Source organism: Eurosta solidaginis, chromosome 2 (assembly GCF_040869045.1).
Source record: "Eurosta solidaginis isolate ZX-2024a chromosome 2, ASM4086904v1, whole genome shotgun sequence".
In the NCBI taxonomy this organism is placed as follows: Eukaryota; Metazoa; Arthropoda; class Insecta; order Diptera; family Tephritidae; genus Eurosta; species Eurosta solidaginis.
This window is the reverse complement of record NC_090320.1, coordinates 174,914,465-174,935,985: the sequence shown is the minus strand read 5'-3', so window position 1 is coordinate 174,935,985 and position 21,521 is coordinate 174,914,465. Positions and strand designations below refer to the sequence as shown.

At 43.9% G+C, this 21,521-nt stretch overlaps 1 protein-coding gene across 2 annotated transcripts; it reads left to right on the top strand.

Moving 5' to 3' along the window:
• Nucleotides 1-3,487: 3,487 nt before the first annotated feature.
• On the top strand, nucleotides 3,488-21,307 carry LOC137240340 (WD repeat domain phosphoinositide-interacting protein 2-like). Of its 2 annotated transcripts, XM_067766450.1 has the most exons (3): nucleotides 3,488-3,739; nucleotides 20,467-20,832; nucleotides 20,892-21,307. In XM_067766450.1, the coding sequence occupies exons 2-3, from the start codon at nucleotides 20,484-20,486 to the stop codon at nucleotides 21,056-21,058; spliced, it is 516 nt and encodes a 171-aa protein (XP_067622551.1). In that variant the 5' UTR covers nucleotides 3,488-3,739; nucleotides 20,467-20,483; the 3' UTR covers nucleotides 21,059-21,307. The 2 variants fall into 2 exon arrangements, with proteins under 2 accessions (XP_067622551.1, XP_067622550.1); XM_067766449.1 differs by lacking the exon at nucleotides 3,488-3,739 and having other exon boundaries at nucleotides 18,749-20,832.
• The last annotated feature ends 214 nt before the right edge of the window (nucleotides 21,308-21,521 follow it).

Below are 21,521 nucleotides of genomic sequence, written 5' to 3'. Positions count from 1 at the left end.
GAGCATTGTGACGTGTGTGAGCAGCACAGTACTATGCTCGCATCCTATAGGTGGGAGCGGAATGCACGATCACATTAATAGGAACGAAACGGAAAATTTGGTCACAAAACCTAATCACGCCATGCAAAAATGACTATGAATATAACCGCTGCAGAAAGTCATATATTATAGATGTATATATTATCAGCATTATTAAGATGATTGAACTCGGCAGGCATGTTACCAACAACAAAATTCATATGATAAATTTCTCTGCAATTTTCACACTGCACTGAAGTTTGAGCGCGCTCAACTCTGTGGCCACAGAAACAAGGCATATTAAATCAAATGTTAAAATATGATATGCACAGAAAAAAAGGCAAACAAGAGTCAATGTCTCTAACACAATTACTGATTGTTAAGCGCAGGCATGCTTAACCAACGAAACGATATCATTTCGTTACGATAATCAACGTTAATAAACGAAACGAAATGACTTCGTCCCGCAATTATTCCGACGGGATCCTGAACGGATACCGAAAACCATGCAGACGTGATGCCGGAAAGGTCCTCAAATGATCACCTAATAGTCCCAAAATGACCCTGACGGCATCCCGGACAGATCCCGAAATCCATCCAGAAATGATCTTGGGAAGGTCCCAAAATGATCCCGAAATAGTCCCGAAATGACCGTGACGGGATCCCGAAAGGATTCCGAAAACTATCCAGAAATGATGCCGGAAAGTTCCTCAAATGATCCCCTAATAGTCCCGAAATGACCATGACGGGATCCCGAACGGATCCCGACAACTATCCAGAAATGATGCCGAAAGGGTCCGCAAATGATCCCGTATTAGTCGAGAAAAAATTCCGAAATGACCTCGACGGGATCCCAGACGACTCCCAAAAACCATCCAGAAATGATGCCGGTAGGTATCCCAAATGATCCCGAAATAGTCCCGAAATGACCTCGTCGGCATCCCGGACGGATCCCGAAAATTATCCAGAAATGATGCCGGAAAGGTCCCCTAATAGTCCCGATATTACCCTGATGGGATCCCGGACGGATCCCGAAAACCATGCCGAAAGGGTTCCCAAATGATCCCGTATTAGTCGCGAAAAACTCCCTAAATGACCCCGACGGGATCCCGGACGGATCCCGAAAACCATCCAGAAATGATGCCGAAAGGGTTCCCAAATGATCCCGTATTAGTGGCGAAAAAGTCCCGAAATAACCCCGACGGGATCCCGGACAGATCCCGAAAACCATCCAGAAATGATGCCGGAAGAGTCCCCAAATGATCCCGAAAAGTCCCCAAATGAGCCCGACCCATCCAGAAATGATGCCGGAATAGCCCCCAAATGATCCAGAAAAAGTCCCAAAATTACCCCGACGAGATCCCGGACGGATCCCGAAAACCATCCAGAAATGATGCCGAAAGGGTCCCCAAATGATCCCGTATTAGTCCGGAAATGACCCCGACGGGGTGCCGGACGAATCCCGAAGACCATCCAGAAATGATGCCTAAAGGCACCCAAAATAACCCCGAAAAAGTCCCGTAATGATCCCGGCAACCATCAAGAATTTATCTCTCGAAGGTACGCAAATGATCCCGAAAGTACCCGACGGGATCACGGACGGATCCCGAAAACCATCCAGAAATGATGCCGGAAGGGTCCCCAAATGATCGCGAAATGATTCCGGAATAGTCCCGAAAATGTCCCAAAATAACCCCGACGGGATCCCGAAAACTATACAGAAATTATCCCGTAAGGGTCCCAAAATGATCCCGAAATAGTCCCGAAATTACCCCGGCGGGATCCCGGACCGATCCCGAAAACCATCCAGAAATGATCCCGGAAGGGTCTCCATATGAGGTGAAGCTAATTATAAAACCATGTTAATAAGGCAGCAGGCGCAGGAGGGAATGAAAAGTTACATAGAAACGTACAGGTAAAGTTAATAAAAGCATGCTAATAAAAACAATTGAAGGAGGGCGGGGGTAAAAGGAGAGGACCACTGATCGTTCCTCCAAAATTGTCTAGATCTCGATCTGTATGTGCCAAATACCAAAAACTATTGATTTAGGAGAAAATTTATATTGAGTTATAACAATTTATAGATTTTACACCAGAGTGAGAGATAAAGGGGGGGAAGGGGCGGAGGGTGTCACTGCTTACTTTGTAAGCCCTCGACTTATTTAACCCCTGGAGTCTGTGATATTGGTGAAGGCCAGTATACGTAAAGTTATAATGTGTAAAATTTTTTTAAAAGTAATTGCTCGAAGAGGTCGTGGGACCCCACCCCTCTTTCCATGTGCGAAAAAAATTTCGCTAGTAGACTACTGTCTGTGTCCCATATTTCATCAAAATCCGTGTAGCCATTCTGGCGTGATTCAGTCGCAAAGACGAAAAAATATAATAATTAAATTATAACTGTTCCTAGGGGGCGGGGACCACGCCCTTTTCAAAACTATATAGCTAGTAGATCCTTCTAGAATATTGGCTATATGTGTGCAAAATTTCATCCAAATCGGTCCAGCCGTTCTTGCGTGATTGAGTCACAAAGACAAACGTCTGGACAAACATCCAAACATCTAAACATCCTGTTTAGGCCACCAAGCTAAATTCTTGTATCATGTCTTCGCGGATGACCCACCCTAATCCTAAACTCCTTTGGGCATATCGCCAGTCAGCCAACGTTAGCCCATGGCACCCACAAAGAAATCAGTCCCGCAAGAAAAGCATAGCTTATGTGCATTATTCTGGTAAGGCTAATGCCTTAACTTATAAAACATACCCAACGTCTAAGTCCAATGTAAGACGTATATAAACCGTTCAGGCAAAAATACTAAGGCCTCACTAAGGCGCTCGTTTTTCGCATTGGCAACGCACAAGCAGGTTGGTAGTCAGCAGAACAATTAATATACCATTGTTTTGTTATGTTTTCAAATGCCTACCAATAACATGCACGAACATATCCATGCCTGCTTAGAGCAATGAACGGACGGTACAGTTCTTAGGTTTAGCATGATAACACACGCTCAAACCTATTGCCACATATGTAAGTATATGGATGGACATATCGGTAACCGTTTTATATTTTTTTTTTGTGCCTGCATTCCTCTGCTGAGGCATCTGCTTGAATGCATGGCGAAGTATGTACATCCATATACGTGCATATATACCTTACGGATTTCTTCCTATTGTATGCGCTTTTTAGCAAAGGTAATTTCCCCTCAAAACGGTTAGCTATGTCGACTGCGGCTCGAGCGTTTTTATGTCTTTTGCGAAGAACTTAACTTTTACTTTTCTGTCAACCTTCAGCGGATCAGCAGCAGCCACACCACCGGGTAAGCCTATTTAAATACCTAGCAATAACTTATAATAAAATTTCATTTTTTCTATAACGTTATTAGTATCATGCCTATGAATTGAATATTTAATAAATATTATAACGATTATTTGATTCAAACTCTCTCTCTCTCTTTATTTCTTTATATCGACACTACCACCGGGGAATCTGAGCTATCCAATCCCTCGGCGGTGTGTTCATGGTCCTTACTCACCGGGAACTATAGAGATCGGCACCAAAATCCACCATCCATCGAATTGGTTAAGAAGCGACAAAATATATAAAAAGCATTCAGGCGATACGACCATATAATTTTGGAAAAGCGAGATAAAGGCGTGCAAGCAAATAGAGGTTATTAGAAGCAGATACAGACACCATAATACAAGTCAAGGAAATAATTACAAGGTACGTGGTTGTATTTCAGTGGCACTTAGGCTATATAAACGGTATAGAAACGAAGATACGGCCCAGAGCCAAGAATAAAACCCGCGGTAGTGTTTTTTTTGTCTTTCTTGCGTAAATTTCTAGCACTTCCCCCACCAGTGGTAAGGGGTGCCAGAACTTGCGCAAAAACAATCCTTAGTCTCGGCCAATAAAGGCAAAACCTTGCGTCGGTCTGTTGCTTCCCCCCACCAGCGGTAAGGGGTATCAGATCCTGCGAAAAACTTCGTTATCCACTCCGTTCAATTCGCAAATAACTTGGAGCAACTCTAGTACTTCCCCCCACCAGCGGTAAGGGGTATTAGTTATTGGTCAGGTTAGCGAATCGACTCCCTAGTGCTCTATACCTCTGCGTCGACGAAACTTTGATTCAGTCTGGTACTTCCCCCCACCAGTGGTAAGGGGTTCCGGATACTGCTCAAAGTGAAGGAATTAAATTCCGTAATCCTCCCTCGGTCTGCATATTCGGGAACGAATTCCAGAGCACTCATAAAATACGTTAAGTTAGCGAAACAAAAAACATTGTAATATTAGTGGCAGTTGGGTGGCGAGACTAATTGCCAAACGATTCCAACCTTCAGTTATCCCTTGCAAAATACATATATACGTCTGTATAGCAAGCTCTCCGAAAAGCACATTTTTTTTGCTTTGAAAACAAAAAAGATCAGATCCCCCTCCTTGATTAAAATCGTGTCCTTTATTCAACCTAAATTATGGAAACATATATTAGGCTGGCTGATGCCGTCATTGAGTTCGAATCAGACTACAATGACATGCCTGTGGCTAACCACACAAAACATACCCTTGCAATCCAACAGGAAGAGTTAAAAGCCATATGGAAAAAGGCGAAGGTATCTTGCGACAACCTTTTAAACTCAGACACATTGGAGGCAAAAAATATTTCGGCTGTAAAAATAAAGCATAAAGCAGCTTATGCAATTTTCCTCCGCTGTATGTCCAATATGGCCGAGCTTCAGGCAAAATTAAGTAAGCCAGAAACTGATGGAGAGGAACGACCCGAGCGCGAGCGCGAGCGAAATATTCGTTTACCCCCTTTCGATACAGAAGTTTTTAAGGGAGACTATCTTTCATGGCCAACATTCCGTGATATGTTCACGGCCATATACATTCAAAACAAGAGCCTGTCAAATGTTGAGAGATTGTACTACCTTAATCAGAAAACTCAGGGGGAAGCGAAAGAAATAGTGCAAAAATGCCAGTTGACTAACGACGGTTTCGCCACAGCATGGAAAAATTTAACAGATAGGTACGAAAATAAACGCATTCTGATAAACACACAACTGAAGATTTTATTTAGCTTAGGGAAAATTGAATGTGAGTGTGGCGCCTCGAATAAAAAGCTGCAACGCGAAATAAACAATTGTATCGCGCCACTCAAAACCCATCTCCAACTGGGATGCGATCATAACATATCTCTGCTCGACTAAGTTACCAGAAAGCACCTTGGCGCTCTGGGAACAAACAGTGGAGAATAAGACAGAAGTCTCCAAATGGGAGGACATGGACAAATTCTTGTCCCATAGGTTTCGGACGTTGGAAACGGTCTCGGGCATTACAGGTAGCAAGAGCACTACAGCCCCGAAACAACAACAACCTGGTAAACAAACTACCGATGCCTCGCACCGCAAGCTTGGCGCATTCCAAACGAGTGTGTCCAAGGGTTCGTGCAAGATGTGCACATCAAATGAGCACAGGCTTCAAAACTGTCCGAGGTTCAGGAATCAAACCCCCCTCGACAGACTTAATTTTATTAAAAATAATAATAGTTGCGTCAACTGCCTATCCCCGAGACATACTGTGTCTAAGTGCACGAGCTCGTACAATTGCAGCACTTGCCACCTACGACACCATACGCTTCTCCATATTCAGGCAGTTGTACCAAAACCAGCGGGTAGGGCTACAACGTCGTACCCCCCTAACAACTCCCCAAGCACTTCGGCCCAGGCACAGCAGAAACGTGATGTTGCAAACAAGCATGCAAACAGCGTCAATAACGTAACATCATGTTTCTCAAATACCAACAAAGGTGTCTTACTAGGCACAGCACGCGTTAACATCTATCACAACGATACCAATTTTTCAGCGCGCGCCTTGATAGATTCTGGCTCCGAATGTACGTTTATAACGGAAAGGCTTAAGCGCCGTATTAACTTGCCGCCTAAAAAGATGTCTGCACAAGTTTCGGGCGTCACTAATCAGGTGTCTGCGCAAGTGAAGGAAGCGTGCCTTCTCCAACTGCGATCACCAATGGATCCTTTAGTACAAATTAGTACAACTGCGTTGGTTTTACCACAATTGACAGGGGACCTTCCAACCTGCCAGGTGAATCCAACCACTATGCAAGCTTTCCCTGACCTAATATTAGCAGACAAGCGCTTCTTTATTAACGAACCGGTCGACCTGATATTAGGCGGCGACATCTACGCGCAGGTGATGCTAGGGGGCATCAAGAAGGACGTATTAGGGACTCTAATCGCCCAGGAAACAGTATTCGGCTGGATACTGACCGGCCAAACTGAAATAGCACCCCCTTCCGAAAAGTGTGTATCATTTGTGAGCAATGTAATACTAGACAAGACTCTACGTTCATTTTGGGAATTAGAAAACGTACCTAATAAGAGGCCACACAGTGAAGATGACGCTTACTGCAAAGAGCTGTACAGGAGAACGACGAAACGAACCACAGAGGGAAAATATGTGGTGTCACTTCCATTTAAAAAAAATTTCCCAAACGACGTACAGTTGGGTCCGTCGCTCAAAATTGCCTGCTCACAATTTTTTAGAATGGAAACTAGGTTAGCAAAAGATCCACCCCTACAAAAAGAATATAATAGAGTATTAACCGAATATGAGACCCTAGGACATATGTCGCGTATCACCGACCGCATTCACGGAGAAGAATGCAATAATTATTTTCTCCCCCATCACGCCGTCAGAAAGGAGGACAGTACTACCACAAAGGTAAGAGTGGTTTTCAACGCATCTTCACGCACCACTAATGGGGTCAGCCTCAACGACGTTCTATACCCAGGTCCAGTCCTACAAAGCGACCTGACCATTTTAATCTTACGATGGCGATTCTTTAGATATGTCTTTAATAGCGATATTGAAAAAATGTATCGCCAAATTCTATTAAATCCCGACGATACAAAATATCAGCGAATAATATTTCGCACGGATCCTTCGCACCCTACCCAACTCTATGAATTGAAGACAGTCACATTTGGAGTGAACTGTGCCCCCTATTTTGCAATCAGGACATTACTTCAGCTAGCCGATGATGTGGAAGGTAACTATCCGGTTGCAGCCGACATCCTACGGAGAGCAATGTATGTGGATGACGTACTGGCAGGGGAACACACTATAGAGGCAACGATCAGGGCGAGGGAAGAAATAACCACAGCCATGGAATCCGCAGGAGTTTCTCTACGAAAATGGCCGGCCAACTGCGATAAGGTATTAGAAGGGATACCCCGAACCCATCTTCTGAATGAAGACTTCTTTGCCTTCGAAGATGCAAGCATGGTCAAGGCTTTAGGTATTCGTTGGAACGCCCACTCAGACAACTTCTACTTCACTACCAAGCCTATCGAGAATCAGGAAATCTACACAAAGCGGTCGATACTGTCAGCCATCGCAAAATTATTCGACCCTTTAGGTTGGTTAGCCCCATTTGTTGTAATCTCAAAAATTTTAATGCAGGGCATATGGCTAGAAGGAACCGGGTGGGATGAAAATGTATCCTTAAGCTCCATGGAGCGTTGGCAAAACTTTACGGACAGCTACCGACACATTGAACAGATTCGCATACCTCGCTGGGTACATTTTTCACCAACGGCCAAGGTGGAAATTCATGGTTTCTGCGATGCTTCTGAAAAAGCATACGCAGCTTGTATTTACCTTCGTACAGAAATAAATGATAAAGTTTTTATAAACTTGCTTTTAGCCAAGTCGAGAGTAGCGCCTGTCAAAACCATATCGCTGCCAAGATTGGAACTATGTGGCGCCGTATTATTAGCAGAAACAATGGAGGTGGTAAATAATAACCTCAACCTAGGCCAGCATGCAAACTTTTTATGGACGGACTCAACTATTGTTTTAGCGTGGATACGAAAACCGCCATGCTCGTGGTCCACCTTCGTTGCTCACCGCATAACAAAAATAGTTGACCGAGTAGGAACCAATGACTGGCGTCATATAGACTCAGCCTCCAATCCATCAGACTTGGCAAGCAGAGGACTGCCAGCGGAAGAACTGGTCAACAATTCCCTGTGGTGGGAAGGACCGTCTTGGTTACAACAGAACGGCATCCAATGGCCCACTCAGGAATTGGACTACCACACCGTCATAGAAGAAAAAGCGGTAAAGGAACACATAGCAAAAACCAGCCGCAGCGGCGAAGACGTTTTAGAGAGATTTTCGGAGTTACGTAGAGCGATAAGGGTCTTATCATATGTCAGGCGTTTCTATCATCGAACCCATCCTAGCAGAAAGGCATTTTTTCATGAAGAATCCCTTACCATCTCTCCAAAGGAAATTAAGTCAACTATGTCTCAGGTAATAATCAATGTCCAGCGCAGCCATTTCCAGGCAGAATACGCTGCACTCGTTGCGGACAAGTCGATAGGTTCGAAGAGTGAACTACTATCTCTTGTCCCATTTCTAGATTCAGATAACATTATAAGGACGGGCGGACGTCTAGGAGCTTCTCGCGATATGTCCTATAACGAGTGTCACCCGATAATCTTGCCATACAGCTGCCGACTGTCTCGATTAATCGTGCAGGCTGTCCACAAGGAATCATTACACGGAGAGAACCAACTTATGTTACGTTTAATCCGAACGCAGTATTGGATTCCCCGTCGAAAAAACATGATCAAGTCAGTAATCCATAACTGCAAAGTGTGCACGATATACCGCAAACGTTCGCAATCGCAGCTGATGGGGATCCTGCCGAAAGAGCGGACTACCTACTCCCGAGCGTTCACGAACACTGGCATCGACTTTGCGGGACCATTCGAAATAAAGAATTTTCAGGGACGAGGCTGTAGGGTATCCAAAGGATATGTCTGTTTATTTGTATGCTTCACGACCAAGGCCATACATTTGGAAGCTACAACAGACCTGAGCACTCAGTCGTTTCTGGCAGCCTTCGCCAGGTTCGTTTCACGATGAGGCAGTCCAAAAAACATTTATTCCGACAATGGAACCAATTTTGTCGGGGCAGCGAGGTCGTTAAGAAACGAATTCAAAGCGTTTTTAACTCACGCCCGCGACAAAACCCTAGCGTACTACTCCCATCAAGAAATCGCGTGGCACTTCATCCCCGCCGCCGCCCCGCATATGGGCGGATTGTGGGAGGCTGGAGTGAAAAGTTTTAAAAGGCATTTCAACAAAATAGCGTCTCATTACAAATATACCTTTGAGGAATTCACCACCTTGCTGTGCAGAATCGAGTCTTGCCTCAATTGACGACCCCTCACTCCTTCCTCCAACAATCCGACCGATCTAGAGCCTCTTACTCCTGGTCATTTTGTGACAGGGGGACATCTACTAGCCCCTCCTGAGCCAGATGCCAGCGAGAGCCCGTCATCAGTCATCAACCGCTGGCAGAGACTAAAGGCCCTACACCACTCATTTTGTAAACGATGGAAATCCGAGTATCTAATAGAGCTGCAAAAAAGAAACAAATGGAAGTTCCCGAAAACCAACATGAAGGTCGGGGACTTGGTGGTCATCAAGGAAGACAATCTCCCGCCCAATGAGTGGAGAATGGGCCGAGTCACCGATGTTCACCCCGGTCCCGATAATCGCATCCGCGTGGTCGATGTCCGGACATCTCGAGGGCAAGTGACGAGACCCCTGGTGAAACTCGTTCTGCTTCCCTCCACTCAGGAGGAGGCTCCGACAACCTCCTCCTAATTTAAAATTTAACATCTCCCACTTAAAAAAAAAAAAAAAAAAAAAACCTGATACAGTCCACTGCTCTCTAAAATATAAATATAAACAAGCCCGAATCGTCGAGCTTGACAAGGCGATCAAACAAACATCCACCAGAAAGAAACCGCCGCTCATCCGAAAACGAGCGTTCCATCTTATTACATGACAATGAATGAGACATCAAGATTATTTTCATTACTTTATTATGCAAGTTACTTTAGCGAAAAAAAAATAAAAAGAAAGGTTGTATCTTATTCCAGGGGCGAGCGGGAAAACGAGGCTACGTCCCCTGCGCTGACCCCTCCCACACTATCCGGACCGATCCCGAAAATGCGGTGACGGAAGCCGAGCTTCCAGGCGTAAACCGTATTTCCGCGAACGGCCGGACGGGTGCAGAGGGGGCAGCCGCGGGGGGCGTCCCGGAATCCCCGCTCGCCAGGCTCGGGGGGAGGAGGATGTCCCTGGAGCTGACGGGACTGTCCCGCACCCTCGGCACTCTAAAAATGAGCTCTCGTACGCTCCGGGGAGCGGGCCTCAGCTCCAAAGGATAAACCTCCCTCACCCGTGGACACTCATAGAAGAGAACATAGTAGTTCCATCGAACCCTGTCCTGTAAAAGATTATCCTCAACTAAATCTAGACCCGTGGCGTCACGGACATCCATGAGGACGTGGCGCACCACCCGCTGCCAAAAGGTGAGCTCAATAAACTGCCTGAATGGCACGGGAAACTGGCTTTCCGTATAATCCCCCGGGAGCTCAGCTAATAATAGCGAAAAATCCACGCGTGACATGACTCTGGAAAGGGAAAAGAAATTTGTAAGGGTTACCTACGTGCCCATCTACTCCCTTTCACCAATCAACGCATCGGCTCCTTAATGGACCACGAGGCTAACAAATAGAACAGTCACAAAACAACGAATTAATAACGCATCATACAGGGGCACAAAGACACACATTTGCGGTTCCAAAATGTTAGAATTTTGTAACCAATTTATTGAAAGACCACAAAATGTGTTTTTACACAAACGAAAACAAATTAACTATTCTACTACACAGTTAAAAAAAAAAATATAAAACGGTTACCGATATGTCCATTCATATACTTACATATGTGGCAATAGGTTTGAGCGTGTGTTATCATGCTAAACCTAAGAACTGTACCGTCCGTTCATTGCTCTAAGCAGGCATGGATATGTTCGTGCATGTTATTGGTAGGCATTTGAAAACATAACAAAACAATGGTATATTAATTGTTCTGCTGACTACCAACCTGCTTGTGCGTTGCCGATGCGAAAAACGAGCGCCTTAGTGAGGCCTTAGTATTTTTGCCTGAACGGTTTATATACGTCTTACATTGGACTTAGACGTTGGGTATGTTTTATAAGTTAAGGCATTAGCCTTACCAGAATAATGCACATAAGCTATGCTTTTCTTGCGGGACTGATTTCTTTGTGGGTGCCATGGGCTAACGTTGGCTGACTGGCGATATGGCGATATGCCCAAAGGAGTGTAGGATTAGGGTGGGTCATCCGCGAAGACATGATACAAGAATTTAGCTTGGTGGCCTAAACATGCCGGCCCCCTTGCGAAAGCAACGGCTATGGATCAGCGCAGCCACGAGACCTGACCGGGATGACTTAATTTCTAACATATGTGCTTAGATGGAGATTTCATCCCACGTGTCGACTCGTCTTCGTTCGCATCCTTGGTTCTTGCGCTGGAATGAAAGAGTAAGCAAAATTACGAAAACAAGACATGGTTGATATTTCAGTTTGTTTGGCACATTCTTTTATTTTGGTTCTTTATGTACAAGTTAATGATTAATTGAAAATGCATAAATTAATTATTCAAGGCGCTTGCGTATTTTGCGTTTGCGTACTTGGCGTTGCGTATTTTGCGTTTGCGTATGCGTGTGCGCATACGTTGTGTTGGTTCTTTATTCATTTTAACATATGTGGTTTGCGTATGATTCTTTGTTTTCAAAGTATAAGTTTGCTGATTGATCTTTATGCAGGGCACGATCCTGACAAGAGCCACCCAAAGATGCTACTTTGAGCCAAAAAAGGGCCCATCGTTGTTGGTTGCGCTCCGGTTAGCAACACTTCGGCGTATGCGTCGGCTCCCAGGATCAGTCGAACAGGCGCGGAGGTGTGGAAATTGGGGTCCGCAAGTCTCATGTGCGTGAACGTGCTAGCGATCGACGGATCAACGTTTGCGGTTGGACTTATCACCGCGAAGTTGTGTTTGATAATAGTGTGCACCGTCAACCGCTTATTTACTCCTTGCGAACCTCGTATTCGAAGGAGGCACCCTCGGAGAGATCCGGGGGCGTCATCCGCGAAGTGTAATTCTCGCGCTAGGTCGTACGCGATGATGGAAGTTGGGGCGCAGGCGTCGATCAGCGCTCGGACCATGTGAAGGCGTCCGCGTGCCTCTATTTTTACCAATGCAGTTGGTGATATTGAAACGAACGGCCTCAAGGCGACCGTTTCACGAATGATGTGCCCGTTTCTGAAGGATGCCGGTAGCTGCGAGGCTCGGGAGGTCGTTCTGGCTACCGTGCGGACAGGAATCATTTGGCGATGTGACGATTTCTTTTCGTGCGGCTTGCGTCGAAGTTGGTTGGATGGGCGGAAAGTCCGTGATTCCGCTCCACTCCGTTGTTGTTGTCGAGGTGGTGGACGGAAAGTCCGATATTCCGTTCCAAAATGGCGTCGTTCTCTCGTAGGGCGGCGGAAAGACCGCGAATCCGCTCCCCGCTGGCGTTGCTCTCTTATGGGTGGACGGAAAGACCGATATTCCGTTCCACGCTGCTGTTGCTTTCGTATGGGTGGGCGGAAAGTCCGAGATTCTGCTCCACGTTGATGTTGTTGTTGTTGTAGCAATGGGCGGAAAGGCCGCGATTCCGCGCCACGGCGCTTTTCGTGCGCAAGAAGAGGTCGGAAAGTTCTGGCTTCCGCTTCCCTCGGGGGGGCCGGGCGGAAAGTCCGAGATTCCGCTCCGACTTCTACAATCTCCCCTTCCTCCAGGTCGTCGGTTTCAATGCCAGATGCATCTAGTGTCAGCCAGTTGTCATTTTCTTCCTCGCTCTCCACTTGCACACTCCACGGTCGTGTATCGATATCCGGCTGGTCTTCTCCTTCGATGTGTAGGGTTGTGTGGTGTTTTCCCTGACACCTATGGCACCATCCTTGGCTGGTACATGCGTCGGCGCTGTGCGATATGGACAAACAGTTGCTGCAAAGCCGTTCGACGAGTACCTCCCTTAGCCTCTCTACGGGAGTTTTTGCCCTATAGCTTGGGCATAGACGAAGGGGGTGATTGCCTTCGCATAGGTGGCATGGTGCGGGATATCGTTGGGCCATGCTCTCTGCCTTTTCACGCAATGCCGTAAAACGAGTCATGTTGAATCTGGAAAGAGAGGTTCGCCAGATAAAACAATGCATGACCGTCGGTGTTTGACGATGGGTTGGGTGGCGAGACAGCTATAGATAGACAGAGATTATTGGGCAGCTGGGGGTTAATTTTTCATAATAAATGCTGCGACCTATCATGCAGGCCATCAAGATATTGCTTTACGTTCTCAGTGGCTATAGTCCCTGATTTCTCGTGTTTCTTCAACGATCGGGTTGTGCAAGCTGAATGCGCTTATACGACGCGACATGTAGCGACATAATTCTTTGCATGTATACTTGTCGAACCGTGCAGATTGAGCGACCGTCAGGCGACACGACATAACCTAGTTGACCAAATAAGCAGAGTGCGCACCATACGACGCGACATGTAGTAACAAAATTTTCCTTGCAGTGTCGCGACGCGTAGAGTGCACGCGCCTGTATTAGGCAAAAATCCCTACAAAAATTTGGTCACAAAACCTAATCACGCCTATGCAAATGTGACTATGAATATAACCTATGACCGTAAAATGACTAGTCAAATGACGTTGGATGACGAGAGCGTTTTTGCAGAGATGCCGCGAGTGTTCTGGGGTCCCACTAGCCAAAGTGTACACAAAAAGGTGTGTGAACCTTAAAGCGGTGAACAAACAACACTTCGTGTGTTGTCTTGGCAGCCAGTGTACACATATGTGACATTCAAAATTCATACATACGGAATGACCTTTTGTTTTCATGCACCATGTGCACAACAATTTACGGAATCGCATAAAAATTATAAGGTGTAAATTATGTGTGCAACTGAGTTTTCAATGAATGCCCATTCTTCAGTTTATAACAGTTGGGGAATTGACCCCCTGTAGGACGTGCCGCTAAGTGTTGCGCTGCTAAGTGTCGCGCTGCCTAATGTCGCATGCACCTTTATTTCTTACCGGTGATGAGCAAAACGACAGTATCGAAAAATCGATAACTCACGATACGGTGTTGAGGCCGGAAGTCCGTCTCTATACCACTTGATATTTGCATGAACCCTGCCACGGAAGTACTACATCTCGCAATTCAGCTCTAATATATCAAAAAAAAAATCGTAAAATATTGCTACCATCGATCTTTGTGCAATCAACACTCACACAAGGTTCCAGTCGTCGCTGCAGCTGTAACCCTGCCACGGAAGTACTACATCTCGCAAATAAAAATCGCAAAATATTGCTACCATCGATCTCTGTTCAATCAACACGCACACAAGGTTCCAGTCGTTGCTGCAGCCGTAACACATATTTAAAGGTAAAAACAGGTGAGGCCCATTTGGCATATATGTAGTTAGATTATCGCTAACCGAAAAATCACAGATGGTAGAGCTAATTGAACTAAACCGGTGCTTAATTCAGAAACTAACCCCGTATGCTAAGAACGAAGAATGCATGTGTATGCCCAGGACCCCATATGTTCACTAACTAATATTTGTATGTCTTAAGTCTTCCAATTGTGACCTCAAATTCACAACTTGCATGGTTTCGACATGCATATATGCGCCCACAACCAATGCCCTAAGTGTCCAATTTAATCAACACGTGGACAGCATAAAGAAAAGGTTCAATGTGGTCATACAAATCCTCCCGAGACGGTCCCGCCAGTGACCTAATGGCGGTTCGTTACGGAACGGATAGGATATATATCCGGTAAAGACCATCGATAACCCTCTCCCAACCTTCGAGGAGTGTCCCGTCGTTAGTGCTGTTGAGTCACACATAACCACATCCAAAAATAGCGTTAATGATGAGGTGCATCACAAATGTGATTATAGTGGCCGTGCCTTTGAGCGCTCAAAATCACGCAGAATTCGTTTGCTACTTTATAGTGCCATGCAACCATCAGCATGTGAATTTTGTGAAAACCTCTCTGGTAACCCTGCTCACACGCATTGACGTTTCGACAAAAAAATTGTCAACACCAAATTGTAAACAATATATTTATTCCCAAAAACGAGTGAAAATATAACAAATTCATATTTCCACGCAAACGCAGTATGACACTGGTGTATTGTTGAACCAGCATCTACAAAAAGCTCGAAAGCTTAAAATAATAATATTAACACTATGAGCTGATGCCAGAAGCAATCGTCAATAACCATAGCAACAGGCTGTTGTTTTGGCACGAATCTGCTGGCTGTGGTTTCCGTAGTCATACGCAACCATTATTGGCTCTGCCTCTCAGCGAAACAGCGCCAAAGCAACCAAATGTGATTGCCATTACATCAGCATCTTCTTCTGCTGATCCTGCAGTAATACAACTTCCTGGTTACTATTATCCGAATGTTATAAATCTAAACAAATATGCTGAACAGGTGCAAAAAAAACCTAAGTTGATTTGGGGTGCTAAAAAGACGGAGGATACAGCGAAAAGTGGGGTAATGCGCAGTTCTCTCAAGATACCGATGGCAAGGTGGCATCGAGATTTATGCGTTTAATGGGTATAAAGGGTAATGTGCCACCACCAAAGGAAGATACTGCAATAATTGAACAAAAAGCTGTGCCATCTGTAGCGCCTGATGTGAAAACGCGTGAAGTAATGTTCTCAAATTTACAGCAGCAATATGAAGTGGCACGTCAAGTTACACATACCATGCGTGCCGCCTTGGATTGGGATTCAGTGCACAAGCTCGATCTTTTTGAATGCAAACCCGAAATGCACCTGGTTGGTTGCGTTGGTCTAATATTATTTCTCAAGACCTTTGGTATTTTTTGTAGTTTATGAAGCAGAATAAGTACGTACATAAGTATGTATGTGTGTATTTAAATATATTTTCTTTCGATGAGTATGCATATAAGCGAGATCCTTATTTACTTATTAAACGAAAAAATAAATGCCTAAAGTAATAAAATACAACAGTCAATCTCTCTAAAGCTTTTTTGAAATGGGCTGAAATACAAAAAGAGGTCTCTTCCTGGTTAAATATCTTTGTTATTTTGTTATTTAATTTTTTGTTCAATATACGGTTTATTGCTTATTGTTTTTGCTGTTGTGGCGCGATACGCGAGTCAATACTGCACGTCGATGACGTACTCTGTGCCACTCTTCGTTCCGTGTGTGGGACAAATAGCTTTGGTCATTTACAGGTGGGTTCCAAAGATAGATATTTGGTGACAATGGGCGATGTGGTTGAAAGACATGGGCGCTGATTATATAGATGCAATTCAAACTAGTATTGAATGCTGTGGTAGAAATTCCTATGTGGATTATTCATTCCAAGGCTATTACCCGCCATCGTGCTGCAAGAACAGCAATTGTCGGATTGAAAATGTTTAACGTCGTGGATGCAAGCAGACATTTGTTGACTTCTGGGAGGAGGACAGCGATATTATCAAATATGCTGGAATTCTAATTGCAGCTAGTGCGTTTGTTGGCTTCATATTTGCTTGCTACTTAGCAAATAATATTCGCAACTAAGACGTCGCTCTTCCTATTAAGGGATCCATCTAGATTCCTGCATTGGTAAAAATAGAGGCACGCGGACGCCTTCACATGGTCCGAGCGCTGATCGACGCTTGCGCCCCAACTTCCATCATCGCGTACGACCAAGCGCGAGAATTACACTTCGCGGATGACGCCCCCGGTACTCTCCGAGGGTGCCTCCTTCGAATACGAGGTTCGCAAGGAGTAAATAAGCGGTTGACGGTGCACACTATTATCAAACACAACTTCGCGGTGATAAGTCCAACCGCAAACGTTGGTCCGTCGATCGCTAGCACGTTCACGCACATGAGACTTGCGGACCCCAATTTCCACACCTCCGCGCCTGTTCGACTGATCCTGGGAGCCAACGCATACGCCGAAGTGTTGCTAACCGGAGCGCAACCAACAACGATGGGCCCTTTTTTGGCTCAAAGTAGCATCTTTGGGTGGCTCTTGTCAGGATCGTGCCCTGCATAAAGATCAATCAGCAAACTTATACTTTGAAAACAAAGAATCATACGCAAACCACATATGTTAAAATGAATAAAGAACCAACACAACGTATGCGCACACGCATACGCAAACGCAAAATACGCAACGCCAAGTACGCAAACGCAAAATACGCAAGCGCCTTGAATAATTAATCATTAACTTGTACATAAAGAACCAAAATAAAAGAATGTGCCAAACAAACTGAAATATCAACCATGTCTTGTTTTCGTAATTTTGCTTACTCTTTCATTCCAGCGCAAGAACCAAGGATGCGAACGAAGACGAGTCGACACGTGGGATGAAATCTCCATCTAAGCACATATGTTAGAAATTAAGTCATCCCGGTCAGGTCTCGTGGCTGCGCTGATCCATAGCCATTGCTTTCGCAAGGGGGCCGGCATGTTTAGGCCACCAAGCTAAATTCTTGTATCATGTCTTCGCGGATGACCCACCCTAATCCTACACTCCTTTGGGCATATCGCCATATCGCCAGTCAGCCAACGTTAGCCCATGCCACCCACAAAGAAATCAGTCCCGCAAGAAAAGCATAGCTTATGTGCATTATTCTGGTAAGGCTAATGCCTTAACTTATAAAACATACCCAACGTCTAAGTCCAATGTAAGACGTATATAAACCGTTCAGGCAAAAATACGAAGGCCTCACTAAGGCGCTCGTTTTTCGCATTGGCAACGCACAAGCAGGTTGGTAGTCAGCAGAACAATTAATATACCATTGTTTTGTTATGTTTTCAAATGCCTACCAATAACATGCACGAACATATCCATGCCTGCTTAGAGCAATGAACGGACGGTACAGTTCTTAGGTTTAGCATGCTAACACACGCTCAAACCTATTGCCACATATGTAAGTATATGGATGGACATATCGGTAACCGTTTTATATTTTTTTTTGTGCCTGCATTCCTCTGCTGAGGCATCTGCCTGAATGCATGGCGAAGTATGTACATCCATATAGGTGCATATATACCTTTCGGATTTCTTCCTATTGTATGCGCTTTTTAGCAAAGGTAATTTCCCCTCAAAACGGTTAGCTATGTCGACTGCGGCTCGAGGGTTTTTATGTCTTTTGCGAAGAACTTAACTTTTACTTTTCTGTCAACCTTCAGCGGATCAGCAGCAGCCACACCACCGGGTAAGCCTATTTAAATATCTAGCAATAACTTATAATAAAATTTCATTTTTTCTATAACGTTATGAGTATCATGCCTATGAATTGAATATTTAATAAATATTATAACGATTATTTGATTCAAACTCTCTCTTTATTTCTTTATATCGACACTACCACCGGGGAATCTGAGCTATCCAATCCCTCGGCGGTGTGTTCACATCCAAACTTTCCCATTTATAATATATATATGATATATGATATTAGACTAGCCTTTACCCGCGGCCCCGTCCGCAAGGAGAAATTTAAATATATGGGCTATTAGCGTTAGCCTGCTTGTCAAGTTATCTGTTTAAAATTTTGTTTTCTGTCTAATGCATTTTATTTTTGTAATTGAGTAAAAAAAAGAACTAAATGAGCTGATAACCTGATAGGATCCCAAATGATCCCGAAATTATCCAGAAAAAGCTACGAAATTATCCCCACGCTATCGCGGACGGATCCCGAAAACCAACCAGAAATGCCCCGGAAGGGTCTCCAAAAGTTCCCGGAATAGTCCCAAAAAAACCCGAAATGACAACGACACGATTCTAGACGTATCCAGAGAACCACACAGAAATGATCCCTGAAGGTGTTCTAAAATGATCCCGAAAAGGTTCCGAAATGACCCTGACGGGCTCCCGGGCGGATCCCGAAAACCATCCAGAAATGATGCCGGAAGAGACCCCAAATTATCCCGAAAAAGAAATGACCCCGACGGGATGCCGGACGAATCCCAAAAACCATCCAGAAATGATGCCGGAAGAAATTGTATCTCTGTCGGGAGATATTTGCAGTTGAAGTTGGCGATTTTAATGTGGTTGTTGTTGTGTTTATACCCACAAAAAAAATTGTGCATCACCGTGGCGGTAGCCACGGTTATACCATACACCCGGACTTGGCATGGCGTAGCCCAGGGTTATTTTTTATAAGCGCGGCCGAAGACCGCCAACGCAGAAAAGTGTTCTGCGCAAAAATACTATGGATCCGACCCCCGTACAGAGATAAAATTATTCTTTTCCGCCATCGGATTATTGTTCTCGAGATTAATACGCGTCTTTTGACACCTCTCTCGATATTTTTGGTAGCGTATTAGCAGTCGACCCCTCAACTAGACTATTACCAAATTTTTATTTTCCGACTTCGGATTATTAATACTGATGTCAAGACGCGTCGTTTGACACCTCTCTTGATATTTTTGGTAGCGTATTAGCAGTCGACCCCTCAACTAGACTACTACCGTCGACCCCTCAACTGGACTTTTACACAAATAATATTCATGTTTTTAAAGCTGAATTGCATAAAAACTTTACTGTTTGGCCGCTAGAACAAGTTGCCAAAAGGCGTCCATAATAATCGAATGCCATATCATGGATAACATCCTTATGACCAGCTGATATTAATTCTACTTCAAACATTTCGCAAACTGTAATTGGAAAACAATCAGAGCGCACTATTTACCAGTATAAATAAAGAATAAAATAGTTGCTCTGGAAACGGATTTTGTCAAACGTAGCAAGAATAAAACAAAGGGTGTTACAAAAGTCGTAACGTGATTGTTGCGTTACTACGGGCATACGGGCATCGTAGTATATACCCAGCCAGCATTTTTTGAAAATTTTGATCAAAAAATATTCAAATATCATACCCCAGGATGATTAAAAACGTTCAAATTTAAAAGCATTTTCTGTTCCAAAATTAACGTATCGTCGGGAGAAAAATGTACCATAAATATGATTATTCTTGAATAATCATTTATGATTCATATTTCGAAATGCTTTTTGTTCATATCTGATATCATTTTATTTTATTCGGTAATGCATATACATATCTTTGGCAAGGAGATATTTATTTTAATAACGTGTTTTGCAGAAATTTTTAAGTTACAGGGCCGGATAAAGTTTGAGAACGATTTCCCAAAATACGTAATCCAAAGTCACAATAGATGTAAACAGAGGCGTTACCTACAAAAAAAATAGTAAAACGTAAAACACACAGAACTGCGAAAACCGCATCAGCCATCACAAAACCTACGAGGTGTCTATCGCTAATCCAAATTTAAAGTTATCTGCTGCAAAAATCTATGGTATTTATCATTCACTCACCAGGACAAAGCCGCTGAGACTTTGCTATACTTTAACATACAATACTTTACCCCTTTTTAGCACAACTATTATTTTTGATTTTATTAAATTTTATAAATTGTTTCTTCCTCTACAGTTCAATTTCCGTACTGGATGGTAAAGATGACTTTCGCATATTCTCCATCAATAACTGTGACAAGGTATATTATCTTGGTCGAGCGTTTCTTCAATAGCTCTCTAGTGGTGATGGTGACAGCAGGGGAACCCAACTGCTTACAAATGCTACACTTCAAAAAGAATCAAAATATCTGCCATTGCGTCTACGGCTCAAATATACGAATGAATCGAACGCGCCTAACAGATAGTTTACATGTTCATGATATACGAGACTTGAAAATGTTACATCAAATCGAAAATATTGCACCAAACGAACTTTGTCTGAATACTGAAACAGTAAACATATTCAAAATCGATAAGAAGGCTGTGATGATGGCATTAGACGGTGAGTTATTGAATAACATACGAAAACCATTTTAACCCATCTATTTATTTGCATTACAGCTTTAGCTTTACAAGTAGCAAAAATTGCTGCCGCCAGGCAATTGGAAAAAGCAGAGAAGCATTCATCACACTGTACGGATGATGCAAAGTTAGAAACTGCTGTTGTTACTGCTGCCACCGACACAACGGTCATCTCTACTTCGCTGATCAGTGGCTGTTCCGACTAACTATCAAAGACAGTATCATCATATCTTTTGCCAACACAGGTCAGCGATGTGCTTACGCAGGACCGTGCCTTCGCTACTTTATGATGAATGTCAATTCCCACCAATGGCTATTGCGGCGCGCGATTGACCAACAAGATGCCGGCGCAGTATAGATAAAGAGCGTTTGACTGCCGCAGCGAGAGCTTAAACAATTTTTGTTTGAACATAAAAAAGGATTATGCATTTTTTTACTGGTTTAGTGTAGCCTGTTGCGCGACGTTTGAAGTGAGAAATTTATTAAAATTTTAATTTGATAGTAAGTTTAAACCAAAAAGCGCTTAAGCTTTGCCAACATTTAATTATTATGAATATAATATAATGTAATATAACAATATTTTGCTATGTACAGTGCTGGCCACTTAGACGACGCTGCAACAATATAGCTCAAAGCAATTAATATATTTTTTATGTTGTTATTAAAGTA